General features: G+C 43.0%; 1 protein-coding gene across 1 annotated transcript in view; it reads left to right on the top strand.

Moving 5' to 3' along the window:
• Positions 1-7704: 7704 nt before the first annotated feature.
• Positions 7705-15940, top strand: part of LOC147727101 (RING finger protein B-like) — a 677508-nt gene continuing 669272 nt past the window's right edge. The window contains exons 1-3 of the mRNA XM_086963055.1: positions 7705-7758; positions 7836-7891; positions 8194-8262. Coding sequence (XP_086819181.1) covers positions 8201-8262 — 62 coding nt within the window. The 5' untranslated portion in view covers positions 7705-7758; positions 7836-7891; positions 8194-8200. The remainder of the gene's footprint in view (positions 7759-7835; positions 7892-8193; positions 8263-15940) is intronic.

Raw genomic sequence — 15940 nt, 5'->3', positions numbered from 1 at the left:
TCCCTCAGATCTGGTGTATGCCCTTCTCTTCTGGAGTGTTGCAAAGAATTGTGGTCAGCGAAGGACCTGTATTTATACTCAGCTGTGTGGGTGTGTCCAATTGTGCCTTTGCTGTGAGGTGTATTGTGGGTGTTGTACTGGGAATATTTTTTTATAATATTTTTTACATTGGTATGTGTTTTGTGTATTTGCGGGGCATTGGTACTTTGATTTGTGCTCAGTTAGGCATTGTTGCAGTGTTTTGTCCGCCATATTTTTCACGTGCCGTCCGCGGCGGTCCCCAAAGTATTCTGATGAATACTCCCTTCCTTGGTGAAAGGACTTGGAACTGGGGCAACAAGGATGTAAGTTGCTCCCACTTTTATGCAGTCAAAGCAGCTAAGGAATGTGGATTTCCTGTCTGCAATCTCAAAAAAGGTTTGCAGCAGTTCTTCTGTCAAGTGTCCTCTCTAAGCTATTATCCAGACAGAGCCTTTTTGTAGAGTGATGCTTCTCACAGCAGGGTTGTCTCCAGCCTGGAGTACTCATAACAGAGGCCCAAAGAGGCGTAACTTTTCTGCAAGTGGCTTTTCACCAGCCACACTGAACAGTGATCAGGATGAAGACAAAAAGCTAGCCTCACCCAAAGGTCTCTCTTACCCTGAATAACAGAAACAAGAACCCAACTCAAGCAATATAAAAGCCCTATTTTACAAACCAAGGCAACCTATTTTTCTAACAAAATGTTGAGTTCCACAAATAACTCCAAAGAAATCTATGCAATTGTTGCTGATCTATCCAATCCGGACAAAGTCATGGTGAAACGAGCCCCTACTCAAGCACTATGTGACTCACTAAACACTTTCTTCATTGAAAAAATAATTACCATCAAGACCAGTATCCCGCTAACTCCTCCCATATAACCCAGTCAACTACGCTCACAAAATCTCACTCCATGGAGCGTTTTCCTACCATCAGGAGAGAAGCTTCTTTGGACCTTCTAATGAAGGACAGATCAGGGTCTCCGGCAGACTGCTACCCCCCACACATCTTAATGGAAGCTTTCCTCACTTCTTCCCACCCTCCCCTCTCACTATTGAACAACTCCCTCACTCGGGGGGCGGTTGCCAAAGCATTTAAAGAAGCAGAAGTAGTTTCCATCATGAAGAAATTAGGGGCAGCTCCTATAGCCCATACAAACTATCTTCCCATCTCCTTACTCCCCTTCTTAGCCAAGATTTTTGAAGCTCATGTTACAAATTGCCTCTGTTCCTTTATCAAACAGTCTCATTTTCAGGCGGGCTTCCGACGCTCCCATTCCACAGAGGCAGTTAAACTTGATGGTTCTAGATGAACTAAGGAAAGGGGCAGACAAGGGCCCGGTGCGTCTCGATCTATCCACTGTGTTCGACACAACCATGAACTCCTGGTGAACCGTGGCAGTAATTCAGGGATACAGGGCCTGGCCCTTAAGTGTCTTTCGTCTTTTCTAGATGATCACACTCAAGCTGTATTCCTCGTCCAATTCTCTGCCTCTAAAGTCAAATTGACATGTGGGGTGCCACAGGACGCCTCCCTGTTGCCGCACCTTTTCAATTTGTACCTGTATCCTCTAATTCAATCCTTAGGTAAGGTAAAAGGAAGGTATGCACCTCCAACTGGAGAAGTGGAGAAGTGTGGCTCACTGGTTAGGTGGAGAAGTGTGGCTCACTGGTGAGAGCAGGCAGACCCTGAAGCAGAGGTCAGACCCGGGACCAGGGTTCAATTCCCGACGCGGCAGGGTCTTGAGCTCAAATGTCCATGGACTCGATAATTCTCGCTTCGGTGCCTGACCTAATCATGGGTTCACACTCTGCAACTCTGGGCATTAAGCTTGCTTAATCTCCACAATGGCCCCCCCGCGGCGGGATGCCTGGCTTTCACCTTGGGGATGCCCTGTAGGGGCTATCTCACAGGGAAAATCCAGGACGGGTTCCCAAGGCAAGCGCGGAGATACCCCTTCGGGGGTCGATTCTGGCGCTATATAAGAAATATAATAATAATAATAACTACGCCATTGATCTTCAATTGATCTTTGACATAGACAAGTCTGCCGCCCCCATAACGAACTTTAAATCTACCATGCGACATATAAGTAGCTGGATGAACAGTAACCACCTGAAATTAAACCCAGACAAAACTGAACTGATCTTAATTGGAGGGCCCTTAAACCCCTGGAATTCAAATTTTTTGCCGACTGACTTTGGAAAGCCACCCCTACCATCTCGATCAACTAAAAGCCTTGGCATCACTATTGACTGCGATCTGTCCATGAAATCCCAGATTGGGACGGTGGTCTCTAATGGCTTCTTTCAGCTCCAGAAGCTCAAGAAGAAAAGCAGATTTCCCACTCCTGAAGCTCTTACCCAAGTTGTTTTAGCCTTAGTCAGTTCTCACACTGACTACCCCAACTCACTTTACTTTGGCATGCCAGCATATCAATCAAAAAGACTGCAACTGGTGCAAAACCAGGTGGTTAGATTAATCAATCGCCAGCCAAGATGGCAGCACGAAACAGTTACATTGGCTGCCGGTTTTTGAACGCAGTACATTCAAGTTGGGATGCCTCATCTTTAAAGCGCTCCATGGCAACTACTCAGTATTTGTTTCTACTAGAGTCCAGAGATATATCCCCACTCGGGATCTTAGGTCTTCCCATTTGAATCTGTTAGCTACACCATCCTTTAAACGCAAGAAACTGGGGGGGGGATGCTAATATTTTCGGTCCTGACCACTCAATTTTTGAACTCTCTTCCTTTGGACATCAGATCGATGACATCTCATCCTCAATTTAGGAAACTGTTAAAGGCCTGGCTATTTGGCCAGGCTTATGAATGAATCACTTAGGGGCAGTACTCCCTTGACCCCAGCGCCAAGAAACTGTGTGGGGTATGCAGGCTTTAATAATATTTTTTATGTAATATTTTAACATAACAAACAAGAGTCCCACCCCGACCACCTACCAAATGGCACTACCATAGGAAAACTAATCAGCTGCTTAAGTGAATTTTAAAGGAGTCTTGTCGCCTCCCTCCATTTTCAAGAATGACAGAAAAATTCTTCCTCTGTCTGTGAAAACAATCCCACCTACATCTTGTGCACAAGAGCAGGCTAAGGGCTTCCAAAATGGGACTCACATATATCCATTACTCTGGCATACTCATGCGTATACCACATGTACTACACAAGCCGCAAACACACCCAATCCAGTTGGATGTTAGTACTAGGATCTAGCTTACACAAGGATGCAGAACTTCATACAAGTGGGGCCGGCTACAAGGATAGAAAGTCTGATCACAGCTGTGGATTCACAAAACACGGTATACTGCCAATACCGCTGTACATGCTAAACCCATGACAGGGGTGGTAGTCCACTGTCAGCAAAATAAGAGCACTATTGGTGTACCCCTCCAGGTCGCAGGACAGTTGCAGCACTTCATTTGTGTCAGGGACAGTGGTAGGCCTCTGCACATGTTAAGTGTGAGTCTAGAGCCCAAATCAATCATACTGGGGTATACGCTACATTTAAGCACTAAGAACATTGCAATGTGACTCCATACCCCACAGGGAACATTCTCCGCCCAACAGCATGTTGAGGCAATATTGTGCTTTCCTAAATTAATATGGCTTGTCTTACAGTCTTTTCACTGCATATATGTTTACTTACTTTACTCCTATAAATAGGATGTTTTGTTGATACTAAACAAGTGCGTATTTGTGTCTCAATGTATAACCATTGTTGTAAATATACATTATTTTTTATCATTGCCCGTTTCTACACAGTCCACACATGCCAGAATAGCCACTCCTCACCCTCTAAAAGGGGAGTGGCTTCAATGTTTCGTTTTATTTACAAAAATGATGAGTTAGTAGCAAGGAAATGTGAATGGAGCCAGTAAAGTTATTTGTGACCTGGTGGCTGCCTTGCTCAAGAGAGATCGGCCCTATGTCCTAGAGAGATTAACTACAGCCTGCAGAGCTGAGAGTAGCCACCAGCCATTACCATGGGGCAGGAGATTTGAATACAGGGAACTGTTGAGGGCCTACAGACCTTATGAGAGGCCTCAAGGTCACAAAACAACTGCTCCGCTAGAAGATTTCAGAGGAAAAGGGGTCCGACAGCCATACTACCTAAAGTGGTAGTACCTTTAAACATTCTGATTCCTTTGCACTATAGATGAAGTCCTCCTCACCACTGGCCCATATTGTTTTGCGGGCAAACCGCATTATGTTTCACCCACCAGTTTCCCTCTCTTGCATCCCTTCCCCCTGCTCAACCACAATTCCAGTAGCTTAATACAATTTACCCGATAACTAAACAGAAAAGCATCTACAACTCACCTTTATTCTCATCAAGGCTTCATCAATCTTTCATCGATGTTGCTAAGGCCTGAGGGCCAGCATAATCACCTGGAGACCCATGTCCTCATGACTAGCTTTGCAGTCGATCCAACCAGAACAGCTAACAGCTTATTGAATATAGTTATTTTCCCAAATGAACTCTAAATGTCTTGCATGAAACCCTCCTAAAACAAACAGGTTTTGAGGCAAGAGATCCTTCCAACCACTCACCAATAAAAGACTGCTTTTAGTCATGAATATATAATGATTGAAAGATATGCTTCAAAGCATATATTTACACTTAAACAAAATGACCTGCTTTCAGATTTCCAAAACAGATTTGAATATGGCTGAGGCATAGAAGCAGTAATGATTTCCACATGGGATGAATTAAAACAACAATGAATTAAAACTGGAGTACCACTCCTCTACACCTAATACTTGAACTCTCACTTGCCTTTGATACTGTTCACCATCCCAACCTTCTACAGAGACCTCACAACATCAGAGTGCAGGGTGCAAATGTGATGCAGATTACAGCTTTTCTATTAGACAGATCATCATCTCACTGCTCTCTTCATGTCAGCTCCAATAATTCACAACTAATGCATCAAACAGCTTTGCCCGCTCTTTAGCATTTACCTTAGCTCTATATTGCACCCAATCTGCCCCTTCAATCTCTAGTGTTACTGTAAGCAGATAATAAACAAATCATACTTAAGTATGAAAAGTCATCTGACTTTGACTAATACTCAATCGGACAATATCTCAAAGTCAAATAATTGATAATATCTTACCACAGCAAAATAAACACGTCACACATCGAAATATCCTTGTGCAGTAAATGGATCAAACACTGGCCATCAACAATATGGCCTCAGCAAGAAGGCTTGCCCCACTGACTGAAGAGTTTGGCCAACCTGAAAGCTGGGTCTAGTTTCACCTCTGTTCATGCTCTATCTGCTGTCAGTGTTCCTTTTATTGTGCATGCTCAATATGCAGTCAGTTTGACCTTTTTTGCGCTTGAGCAATATAATTGCCACACTTCGGGTATCCTTATTTAAGGGTAGAGAAGCAACTTTGCTAGAGTTTATTGATTTCTTGCATTGTAGCAGTTATTGTGAGCAGTTATGGACAAGCATTTTGGGAATAAGTAGCATTGCTCACCTACCTCATATTCCTCAGCTTGAAGATCACCTTCCACCCCTTCACCGACAAAAAGGAGAAATACCTCCAAGAAGGAGATGGGCCATATAAAAAAGCCTCTTTTGGAAACCCTTTTGTCTTTAGATAAAAAGGAGACATATCCAAGGTGGCTGGCCACAAGAATATTCCTTCAGATCTATCCTTCTCTGACCTTTATGATGATTCTACACTTCCTTCCTTTGGGTTAAAAGGGGCAGAGCATTTTCAGGGGTATATCACCTGAGTTACTGAGCCGTGATAAAAGTAATTTGGGATTTCCTGATGACGAGGTAGCAGATCCTTCCAATGAAGCTGTGTTAAGACAATTTAAGAAGCCAAGCAGTGTGAGAGTTCCTTACATCAGTATGTTAAATTTATGAAAAATATACCCCAGCACTCAACATTTACATATAATATCTATTGACGATATCAATTGGTCCTCATAAAGATGTGTTTAATTATTTTCACAGGTACTGAACAGCAGAAAGAAATAACTATTTCACAGAAAGAAAGAACTATTTTTGGCAATCAGGACAGTTTACGTTTAATTAAACAATAACAGCTCGGAATAGCAGCCACATCTCTTACAGTTGCAAGCTGGAATTCAACTTGCATGAAGAACATGCATGCTTTATACTGTACAGCATGAGCAATAAAGAGAAGCTCATCCCCCTTTGGGTAGGAAATACTGGTACAGTGGGCCATAAATTACGTGTTAGATGCCTGATCTCAACCTAATAGAAGGGACCACAAACACCAACTGGAGGCAGTGCTTAATTTCAGCTGGTGGCTTCCAATGCTCGGAACCAGGACTTAATTGCTAGCACCAGGGTTTATTACAATCTGCCACATGGTGGTGCAGTCTGTCTACTTTAGGTATGAGCACACCTGTTTAGTAATTTAACTTACATATTCAATTACTAATACCAACCTCCAAAACCATTCTTATAGCTTTGGGGCTTGGAATAGTATGAATTGTCACATTAGGAAGAGTGTGATGGCTAGTTGTTGTGTTGGCAGTCATTGGCAGTGCTGGCAAGGGCAAAGGATCATGAAGCTGGTGTGTCCTCATGACGAGTGTCCTGGCACTCATTTTTTTTTACAAATTAAGCACTGACTGGAAGTCATATTCTGAGCCGATTCAGGTGGCCAGTGTGTCGTGTTTGATCTAGGGTGACGCTTGCTACTAGGCATTGTTTTTACTCTATATGATGAGTGCATCTGGCCAGTTGCTCTGGTATCATGTCATTGGGCCGAGTGCAGAGCCTCTGCTGAGCATTTGTTTGTGTTTATGAGTGGGTGCATCTGACTCTTTTCTTAGCCAGTACATCATTGGGCCATATGTGATTTACTGCTGCAATCTTCCAGGTGTGTTTGAGACTGTTCCCTAACTGGTTTTTCCATCACAGGAAACCCTAGCGGTAGACAGAGGGCAGCTGTTTTATGTTGATCTGATACAGTGTGACTCTGAAACTGTAACAACTGTTTTAATTTGAAATTTGGTAGCACAAGCAACAGTTGCTCTGCGTTGTACTCCCCTCCTAAAATATTTCCTCTGATGCAATGAGAGCGTCAGTATTGTCTTGTGGTGCCTCGTTCGCCATTTCTAAAGACTGTGGTTTAGATTCTGCTTGGAGACTTACTGCGTGAACTGATGTTTAAGGGTACATGGCTGTTCGGGGCACATCTGGAAGACAAGCTGCACAACATGTTTAAAGAGAGAACATATTCCGAGTCTTTTTGGCAGCAGCAGTTAAAATCTTCTTCCTTTAAACACGTCTTTCAGACCTTTCCATTGAAGCCGATAGAACATACTGTAAGCATCGATTAAATATAAAATATATTCTGGAAGCGGAGAGAGAGAAAGAAGGGTGCTGGGGGGAGAGGAGAGAGAATTATTTAGTTGTGCAGAAAGCCAGCGTTTACGTTTGCCAGTGGAGACACGACACGGTTTAGAGTGCTTGAAAGGATCTTGTTTCTGCTAAGCTAGTATTTGAAAATGATGGTGTCCATTTCTGTTAGGAAAAATCAACGTTGTGGAATTTAAAACAAGAACAGATGGCGCGGCCAGGCAACAGTGTGAGCTGAGCGTGTGCGTAGTATGGTGTCCGCTTCACCTGCCAAAGGAACCCGGAAGCGTGCTGCATCACAAATGTCAATACAAGGTGTGCTTCTTTGTGTACCACCGAACCATGGCAACAGCTGCCATGCAAGGTGACCGCTCAGCCAGAGTTTTCTGAGAGCGACGGGGAAGCCTTTAGGACTCTATTTTAAACTACTTTTAATTATAGTGTCTGGATTTTTCCCACAGAACATCTAAAAGGAAAGGCACGAGGGAGCTCTGCACGTGAGTACAGCGTGGGCATATACTAAGCAAGAGCATCGCGTTCATTTAGCACACATTTTCTGATGTTTACGTTTTTTTCAGTGAGTTCTGTATGTTAAAATTATTAAATAGCTCACTGTTTGACTTCTTGTCTGCTCTTGCCTCGGTTAGTACATCTGTACCATTTATTTCTGACTACACAAAGATCGTACATTTCTCAGGCAAAATACTGAAGGGGGAGGGGTCGGGGGGCTTGTGATGAATAGGGGGCGTTGGCGCTTCACAGATTCCTCCCTCATGGCGGCTTCTCTTTGACCTTACAGGAAGGAGATGGCTTTGGCGAGCGGACATTGGACCAAGAAAGAAGTCCTTGGAGATGCGCCAAGTCCTCGGTACAGTCAGTCGCTGCCTCTGTGTGCGGTTATTGTCACTCTGAAAGAGGGGTTCCATCTTTGTATTGACATAACAAAATTCAAATAATCGACAGGTTATCCTTTAACGCTATGTTGTGTTACTCACGAATTAACCCCTTAACTCCTTAACTGCTGACGCTTTTCACCGACCAGTGCTGAGCCCTTTCGTTGGCTATTTGGGGTAGTTCACGCTAGGGACTCCATAAGTAACCTTTTCCCCATATAAGGTATCCATGCCAAGTATGTGCCCCTTTTTTGTAACACACCGGGGATTCTAAATGTACCCAGGGATGTTTGTATTCCCCTGGAGGGGATGGAGAAAATAGGAAAAATATAGCTACATTTTAAGTTTTGATAGTAAAAATAGGAAAAATGTGCTCTGGATTAAAGTGTCTGTTTTTTTTTCTCTAAAATTGACATCAATAAACGGTTTACTGTGCTAAAGTCACAATCTTCCCAGCTTTCAGGAACATGCAGAGTTAAAAAAAAAAAAAAAAAAGAAACAGGCCACCGCTCCTCGCACGACAAAAGAGAGGCACCAACTGACTCTTCATAGAACCAACACTCCACAGCACCAAGACAACACATGCTGTTCTGTATAGAATTATAAATAAGTATTTCTAAGCACAACAAGTTTGGCATTTTTCACAGTGGTTGCTTATTTTACCTATTTTGTGTGCTTTCAACCTACATTCAGTTTGTGGTAAAAAGCAGTGTGAAATCCATTGGCGATGTAAAAAAGCTGTATATTTCTGAAAAGTAGACAACATTCTGAATTCATCAAGGGGTCATATGTAGATCGCTCAAGGTTTTACCAAATAAACTAACTTTTGAAATAAAGAAATACTGACAATGAGTTGGAAAAAACGGCCATTTGCGACAACATTTTCATCTGTGCCTGTGACAGGAAATGGTCCAAAACACAACATGGAAACATCAAATTTTCCCACTCAAAACTGACCCTTTTGGCAAGGTGGATAGCTGTGAATTTTGAGCCTTTGCTCAGCCAGCACCTAAGGAAACCTAGCAAACCTGTACATTTTTGAAAACTAGACATCTGGAGGAATCCAGGAAGGGTGACTTGCATGGTTCTCCCAGGTTTTGTTACCCAGAACTCCTTGCAAACCTCAAACTTTGAAAAAAAACATATTTCCCTCACATTTCTGTGATAAAAAGTTCTGGAATTTGCAGGGAGTCACAAATTTCCTTCTATCCACTATTACCCCAGGTCTCCCCATAAAAACAGCACCTTATTTGTGCGGGTAGGCCTAGCGCCCGGGACAGGAAATATCCCAAAACGCAACATGGTTACATTATATTTTTCCACTCTCAACTTACCCCTTTCTTGCAAAGTGGGTAGCTGTAAATTTGGGGTACTAGCTCAGCCGGCACCTATGAAACCCTAGCAAACCTGTGCAGCTTTGATTGTCACCTAGGGGAATCGAGGGAGGGGAGACTTGCGTGGCTCTCACCAGGTTTTGTTACCTAGAATTCCTTGAAAACCTCAAACTTTGACTAAAAACATATTTTCCTCTTATTTCTGTGAAAGAGAGTTTTGGAATCTGTGGGGACCCGGAAAGTAAATTTTACCCAGCATTCCCTCAAGTCTCCCAATTAAAAAGGTAGATCACTTATGTAGGTAGGCCTAGCGTCCGCGATGGGAAATGACCCAAAACGCAACATGGATAAATCCCAATTTTTCACTCAAAACGGACCCTTATTTTGTAAGTTAGGTAGCTGTGGGGGCCATAGCTCAGCGGCCACCTAGGGAAACCTAGCGAACTTGCACATTTTTTAAAAACAGGACAACTATGGGGGTCCAGGGTGGTGTGACTTGCATGGATCCCATGATGTTATCTTACCCACAATGCCCTGTAAACCATGAACTTTGCTTGAAATCACACACTTCCCTTACTATTCTGTGATGGAAACTTCTGGAATCCACAAAATTCCTACCACCCAGCCTTACAACACTTGTGCCGCTAAAAATGCTGATAAAATATCCTGTCATGCTGTGCATCTGGGAGTGGAGCATAATGTTTATGCTCCCCACAATGATGTGCTAAAAATGCTGAGCCACGACAGGAACAGACCAAATCAAGGTGAATGGGAGCCCTTGCCAGTGGACTCCCACTGACTTTGGTTTGAATCATTATTGTCGTGGGCACTAGGCTCAACCACACAAGTGCTGCAGCATTTTTATTGGCTCAAGTCGGGTAAGGCTGGGTGGTAGGAATTTTGTGGATTCCTGCGGATACAGGAAGCTTGCATCACAGAACTTTAAGACAAATGCATTATTTCAGGAGAATTTTGAGGTTTGCAGGGCATTGTGGGCAGGAAAACCTTGTGAGACTCATGCAAGGCAGACAACCCTGGAATCCCCTGGTTGTTTAGTTTTCAAAAATGTCTGCAGTTGGAAAGTTTCCATAGCTGATGGCTGAGCACAGCTCCAAATCCCGCATCTACACCTATTGCTGATCTCTCCAAGCAGCACTTTTGTGTCAAGGGCTCTTGGCCCACCAACAAAAGTGAGGTACGATTGTTATCATGAGACTGGGGGAATGTTGTGTGGTAGGAAATGTGCGGCTCCTCACAGATTCAAGAAGTTTTCCCCACAGAAATGTGAGGAAAATATGTGTTTTTAGGCAAAGTGTGATTTTTGTTGTGCATCGTGTTTAAGAAAATGGTGTGAGATGCATGCAAAGCCTGTCACCCTGGACTCACCCGATGCCTAGTTTTCAGAACTGTCTAGTAGAGGTTTCCAGGGTACAGTCTACCCAAACCCAAAATATTTGAAGTAGGACACTCCCCTGGCCCATATGTCAAAACAACACCCAAAGGAATCATAAGTCCTCTAGCTTGCCATTGGGATGGGATGCTTTAGTAAGATAAAGGAGCAGAATCACTTTTGATTTTTTAAGGGGAGGGTGGGGCCTGGTGTTAGGATTGGCAAGACCCACCTCAATATTTTAGTAAAAAATATATATTTCTGCCATACAGTGGGCTTTCTACTTCCCAGGGGCACACTGGGGCCCACTTCCTGTGTGTCCCTGGTGGGCATAAAAGACTGACTTGTCCCTTTTAAGGTGGGATGTGGCCAATGCCAAAGTGCAACAGCTGCACCACTTTCTTTTACCCCAAAAGCGAAATCCACAGTGTCAGGTGGAACCTCCTGAACTTTCCCTGGCTTCTAGTGGACTTTCTGCCCCACTTGGGGGCAGATCGGCTGTAATTACCCCCATCTGCCCACAGGGGGACAGAACAACTGTTGCCCAATTTACTGTGGGTGGGTCCACGACCATGCCCATGCTGGGCAGTTCCTATCCTTTCATATAAATAAAAATGGATCTCTGCCATCTAGTGGACTTTCTGACCTCTCCTGGGACGCAGAGCGGGGTAATTATCCCAATCTGACCCCCAAGGGGACAGAAAGACTGGTGCCCTATTTAGTTGGTGTGGGGGCTTAGCTATGCCCATGGGGGGCAGCCCCACACCTATATTAACAAAACAAAATAATTAACTTTCCCTGGCTTCTAGTGGGCTTTCTGCCCCCCTCTCCCTGGTGCCTAGTGGGTGTATCCCTGCTTGGGGTTTGCTCAGCTGCATCTATACCCAAGCAGGGATCCACTGGGCAGCAATACCACTGGAGAGGGGAAATTCTCCCCTTTCCAAAGATACCTCCCCCATTAGAATCAATGCTTGGGGGCAGAGATATCCCGAACACTGATTCAGTGAAAATAAAGTGACCCCTTTGGCTCATTTTGCTTTCACTTTTGTATGCATTGACGTCAGCGCACTATGCATGTTGATGATGTACATACAAAAAAAGCAAAGGGTTCTCGGGAAGCTCTTCTTGAGCAGACAGAGCTTTGGGAGCAAAACAGGAAAGCCTCTGGAGCAAAACATCAGAGGGCCCATTCTAACTCTCCCCAGTGTCTGCCAATGACTGACACCTGCACTGTGCTGAGTGTGCAGGGGTCAGCAACTGGCTGACAACTACAGCGAACAGGTTGGATGAATGGGGGTAATTACCCTTGATCTGCCCCCGGGGCAGAAATCCCACTAGACACCAGGGTCTATTTTCAACAGAAACGTAGAGGTGGGGCTGCAAACTATGGGCATGGCCATGCCCTACTCCCCAAAACTAAAGTGCCAGTCCTTCTGCCCTCTGAGGCAGATGAGTGTGATAACCCCCAATCTGCCCCTCCAGGTGTCAGGAAGCCCACTAGACACCACAGATTCTTTTTTGCTTTCAGTATAGGGGTGGGGACTCCTTCCCTAGGTGGTTTTGACAACAGAAATTTTGGGAGAAAACAATTATACTCCGCACATCCAGGTAAGTATTTCAATCCATTTATTGTAGTGTTAACCCTTTCGATGCTGATGACGAGCTCAGCTCGTCATCACCCACGGGTGTCGTGTGCTGATGACGAGCTGAGCTCGTCATGGTGCCACTAAAATGGCATTTTCCAGCACAGGGGGGGGAAAACGCCCAGCAGCCATGTGGTTAATATAACCAAAGGCACATTAGAAACAGATCATGGCTGATGTGTTTCGGCAAGATGCCTTCTACGGGCCTGTCGTCTTACACAGCAATTGTTTCATTATATAAACCCATTCCCTTCTTTACATTCCATGACACAAGAACAACGATAACAATAACTCAATCGCATTATTGGAAGCAGTCACCATCCATTTCTAACTAACATTTTCATTTAAATTGGCAGTTTTTAGTATTTTTAATGTGTTTCAGTCATATTAATTAATACATATTTATAACACAATTGATCTATCAAAGTAATCAGTACATATGTATGGCATATTTAATTCTTGTGTTCACAGTAATAAATAAATTCATGAGGTAATTGTCTCGTGGTAGTGGCAGAAATAATCTTATAATCATGATGACACCTTGGGCAAATAAGGATACCCCAGTAGGCATAGTTCAAAAATACCTTAACTTTTATCTTAGCACATGAAGCACCCCCTACATTTATTTTTAAGGAGTACTTAATTTCTTATTGCACGAACCCATGTGAAAGTGTCCAGTGTATAGCCCAACCACTCCATCATCATATTTAATATATTGCATTTTCATTCAAAAAAGTGCTTGATGCCTCTCTAAAATATAAGAGCAACATTCTGATCCTTTCACCAATTCCCAGTTTATTGCACACCCAATCCTAAAGCAATAGATTATTTTATTGAAGGGGCTCATATTTTATCATTTTCTAAAATGAGTGAATGGATACAAAGTGCTATATTGGGGCAAATACCTATAAAATCTTTTTATCAGTCATCTTAAAGTGTGTCATGTTAAAATGCAAAAGTTTTATACTGAATGTAAAGTGCCACTGTGCAGATAACCAAAGAGATTCTATCAATATGAAAAAAGTGATGTATTTATTTATTTATTTTTTAGGTGGAAACTCTGGCCTAGATGTATCAAGCCTTTTGCGATTCGTTAAGGCCGAAATTCGCAGAATTTCGGCCTTAAGGAATCGCAAACGGACATTTAGCATCTTTTGGGATGTATCAGAAATTAGCAAAATAAGGAATCGCAAAAAATTGCGATTCCTTATTTTGCTTATGCATTTAAGGAATCGCAATTTTGCGATTCCTTAAATGGCATGTATGAAACTTTTTTAAATTGCAAATTCGGGTTAAGGAATCGCAAATTAACACCAATTTGAGGTTCGTGTTAATTTGCGAAATCCTTTTAAAAAACAAAATATGACTATTTTGAAGGTGGCATGTGACACACATACATGCCCATAGGGCATGTATGTGTGCCATATGCACACACATGTAAGTTTCAGGGGTGCAGCAGGGTGTCCATGAGACACCCCTGCACCCTTGAAATAATTCTCAAATTGCGATTAGCAAATTGCGAATTCGCAATTTGAGAATTACTGCACAATCATTCCTATGGGCCTCCTGGCCCATAGAAATGAATGGGAAATTATTCCTTAATTGCGATTAGCAATTTGCTAATCGCAATTAAGGAATTTTAAGGAATCGCTAAAAAATTGCGAAATTCTACATACATACCATTTTGCACTTCTCAAATAGCGATTCCTTAACAATCGCTATTTGAGAAGTGCAAAATGGTTTCTTGATACATCTGCCCCTCTGTGTCTAATAAAGGTGTACTCTCTTCGTGGGTTGTCGAAGGAGAGCACTATGTGCTTTTAAAATACCCCTCACACACTATGAATCCCATAGTGTCATGCTTCATCATAGGGGTCTTCCCGTTCCTCTACGGGGTGGGCGTGCTACGACCTACGAACTACGCGGGAGCACTGAATGGTGACGATAGACTATGTGTGGTGTGGTGGTAGGGGTGAGAGGTGAAGGTGGGGACTTACTAAGCTGTGGTGATCATACTAAAAAAATTGAAAAATTCCCTGCTAGTAGAAAAAACAATGTATTCACTTCTCTAGCTGGGAACAGTAAAAAGGGGGTTAAAAAAGCAGTAAAACAAAATGTGTTAACTACTTGGTCGACATGACATGTTTCATAAGCAGACCCCTACTGCTTATTTATCAGGACCTATGGTGATCCCTACCAATAATACTCAATTCTAAGTATAAAGATGTATGCCTAAAGTCCTATTCGTGGAGGCAAAAATAAGCCACCAGGAAATGCTTCTGGGCTTGAGTGGGCCCCTAGCGAAGCTTTGTGAAAAAAATTTGACCTAGTTCGGTCCCTATGGAGAGAAAAGAGGGAGAAAAAAGAACAAAAATACAGTTGATGATTGTTGTAAAAGCACAAGGAAGAATATTTGGCACATAATAATCCAAGATCAACTTATTCGTTTTTTTCACATTGTGGCATGATATTTACAGACAATAGTGAAATGACCTCATGCTCTGTAGCGGAAAAAAAGTGCTATTAGTACACTTTCTTTTCATAATCATTGATTTGAGAGCGTAATATCCCTCCATTAACTCGCACATACGTACACTACAAACACTGCAGGACATACATACACAGAGTATCTCAATTACCCAAAAGCAGGGGGTGACATGTGCCTCCCTAGCAGGATTCCGACTGGCAAGTAAAAAGAGGGGCGGCAGTTGTAAGCCGAGTTCGTTTATGAGAAAACACGAACTGTGAATTAATAGTGCCTGTTAACAAATAAACACAAGTAACATATAAATACACTCGCTGCAAACGATGTTTGCCCCATGAGTCTGTGTCCTAGGGGTTCAAATCGCCGGTTTACTGTGATAAAATAAACGTTAGGGTTAACTGGGCTGCCTGTTGGTCAAACGCGGCCCGATAAAAACGAGTAATCAGGTATGTTTAAAGACCCGTGATTAGGGTCTGACTTACGTGACCGCTAGCGAGTAATCGCGTTAATCCTACCCTAGCGCAGCTCCGTGGGTTACAAGGAGAAAGTGAACCCTCTTCTTTTAAGCCGGAAGTCACAGCTCTCAGCAGCCGGTGCGTCAGCAAGTTCAGTCCGCGTGTGGACTGAAACGCTAGAGCGTATACAAAGATGGCTGACCTTTGTGGCATCAGCGTGGTGGAAACAGAGCCCAGAGACTTGGTCTTTCTTCTCTTTTTAAGTTCATCAGTAGGAATGGTAGAAATGGCTTATTTTATAAAAAATTTAATTTAATTCATTTCCAAGTTAAGAAAGTAACAGATT

Source organism: Lissotriton vulgaris, chromosome 3_1 (genome assembly GCF_964263255.1).
Source record: "Lissotriton vulgaris chromosome 3_1, aLisVul1.2, whole genome shotgun sequence".
Classification (NCBI taxonomy): Eukaryota; Metazoa; Chordata; class Amphibia; order Caudata; family Salamandridae; genus Lissotriton; species Lissotriton vulgaris.
This window is presented reverse-complemented; position numbering and strand designations above follow the sequence as displayed.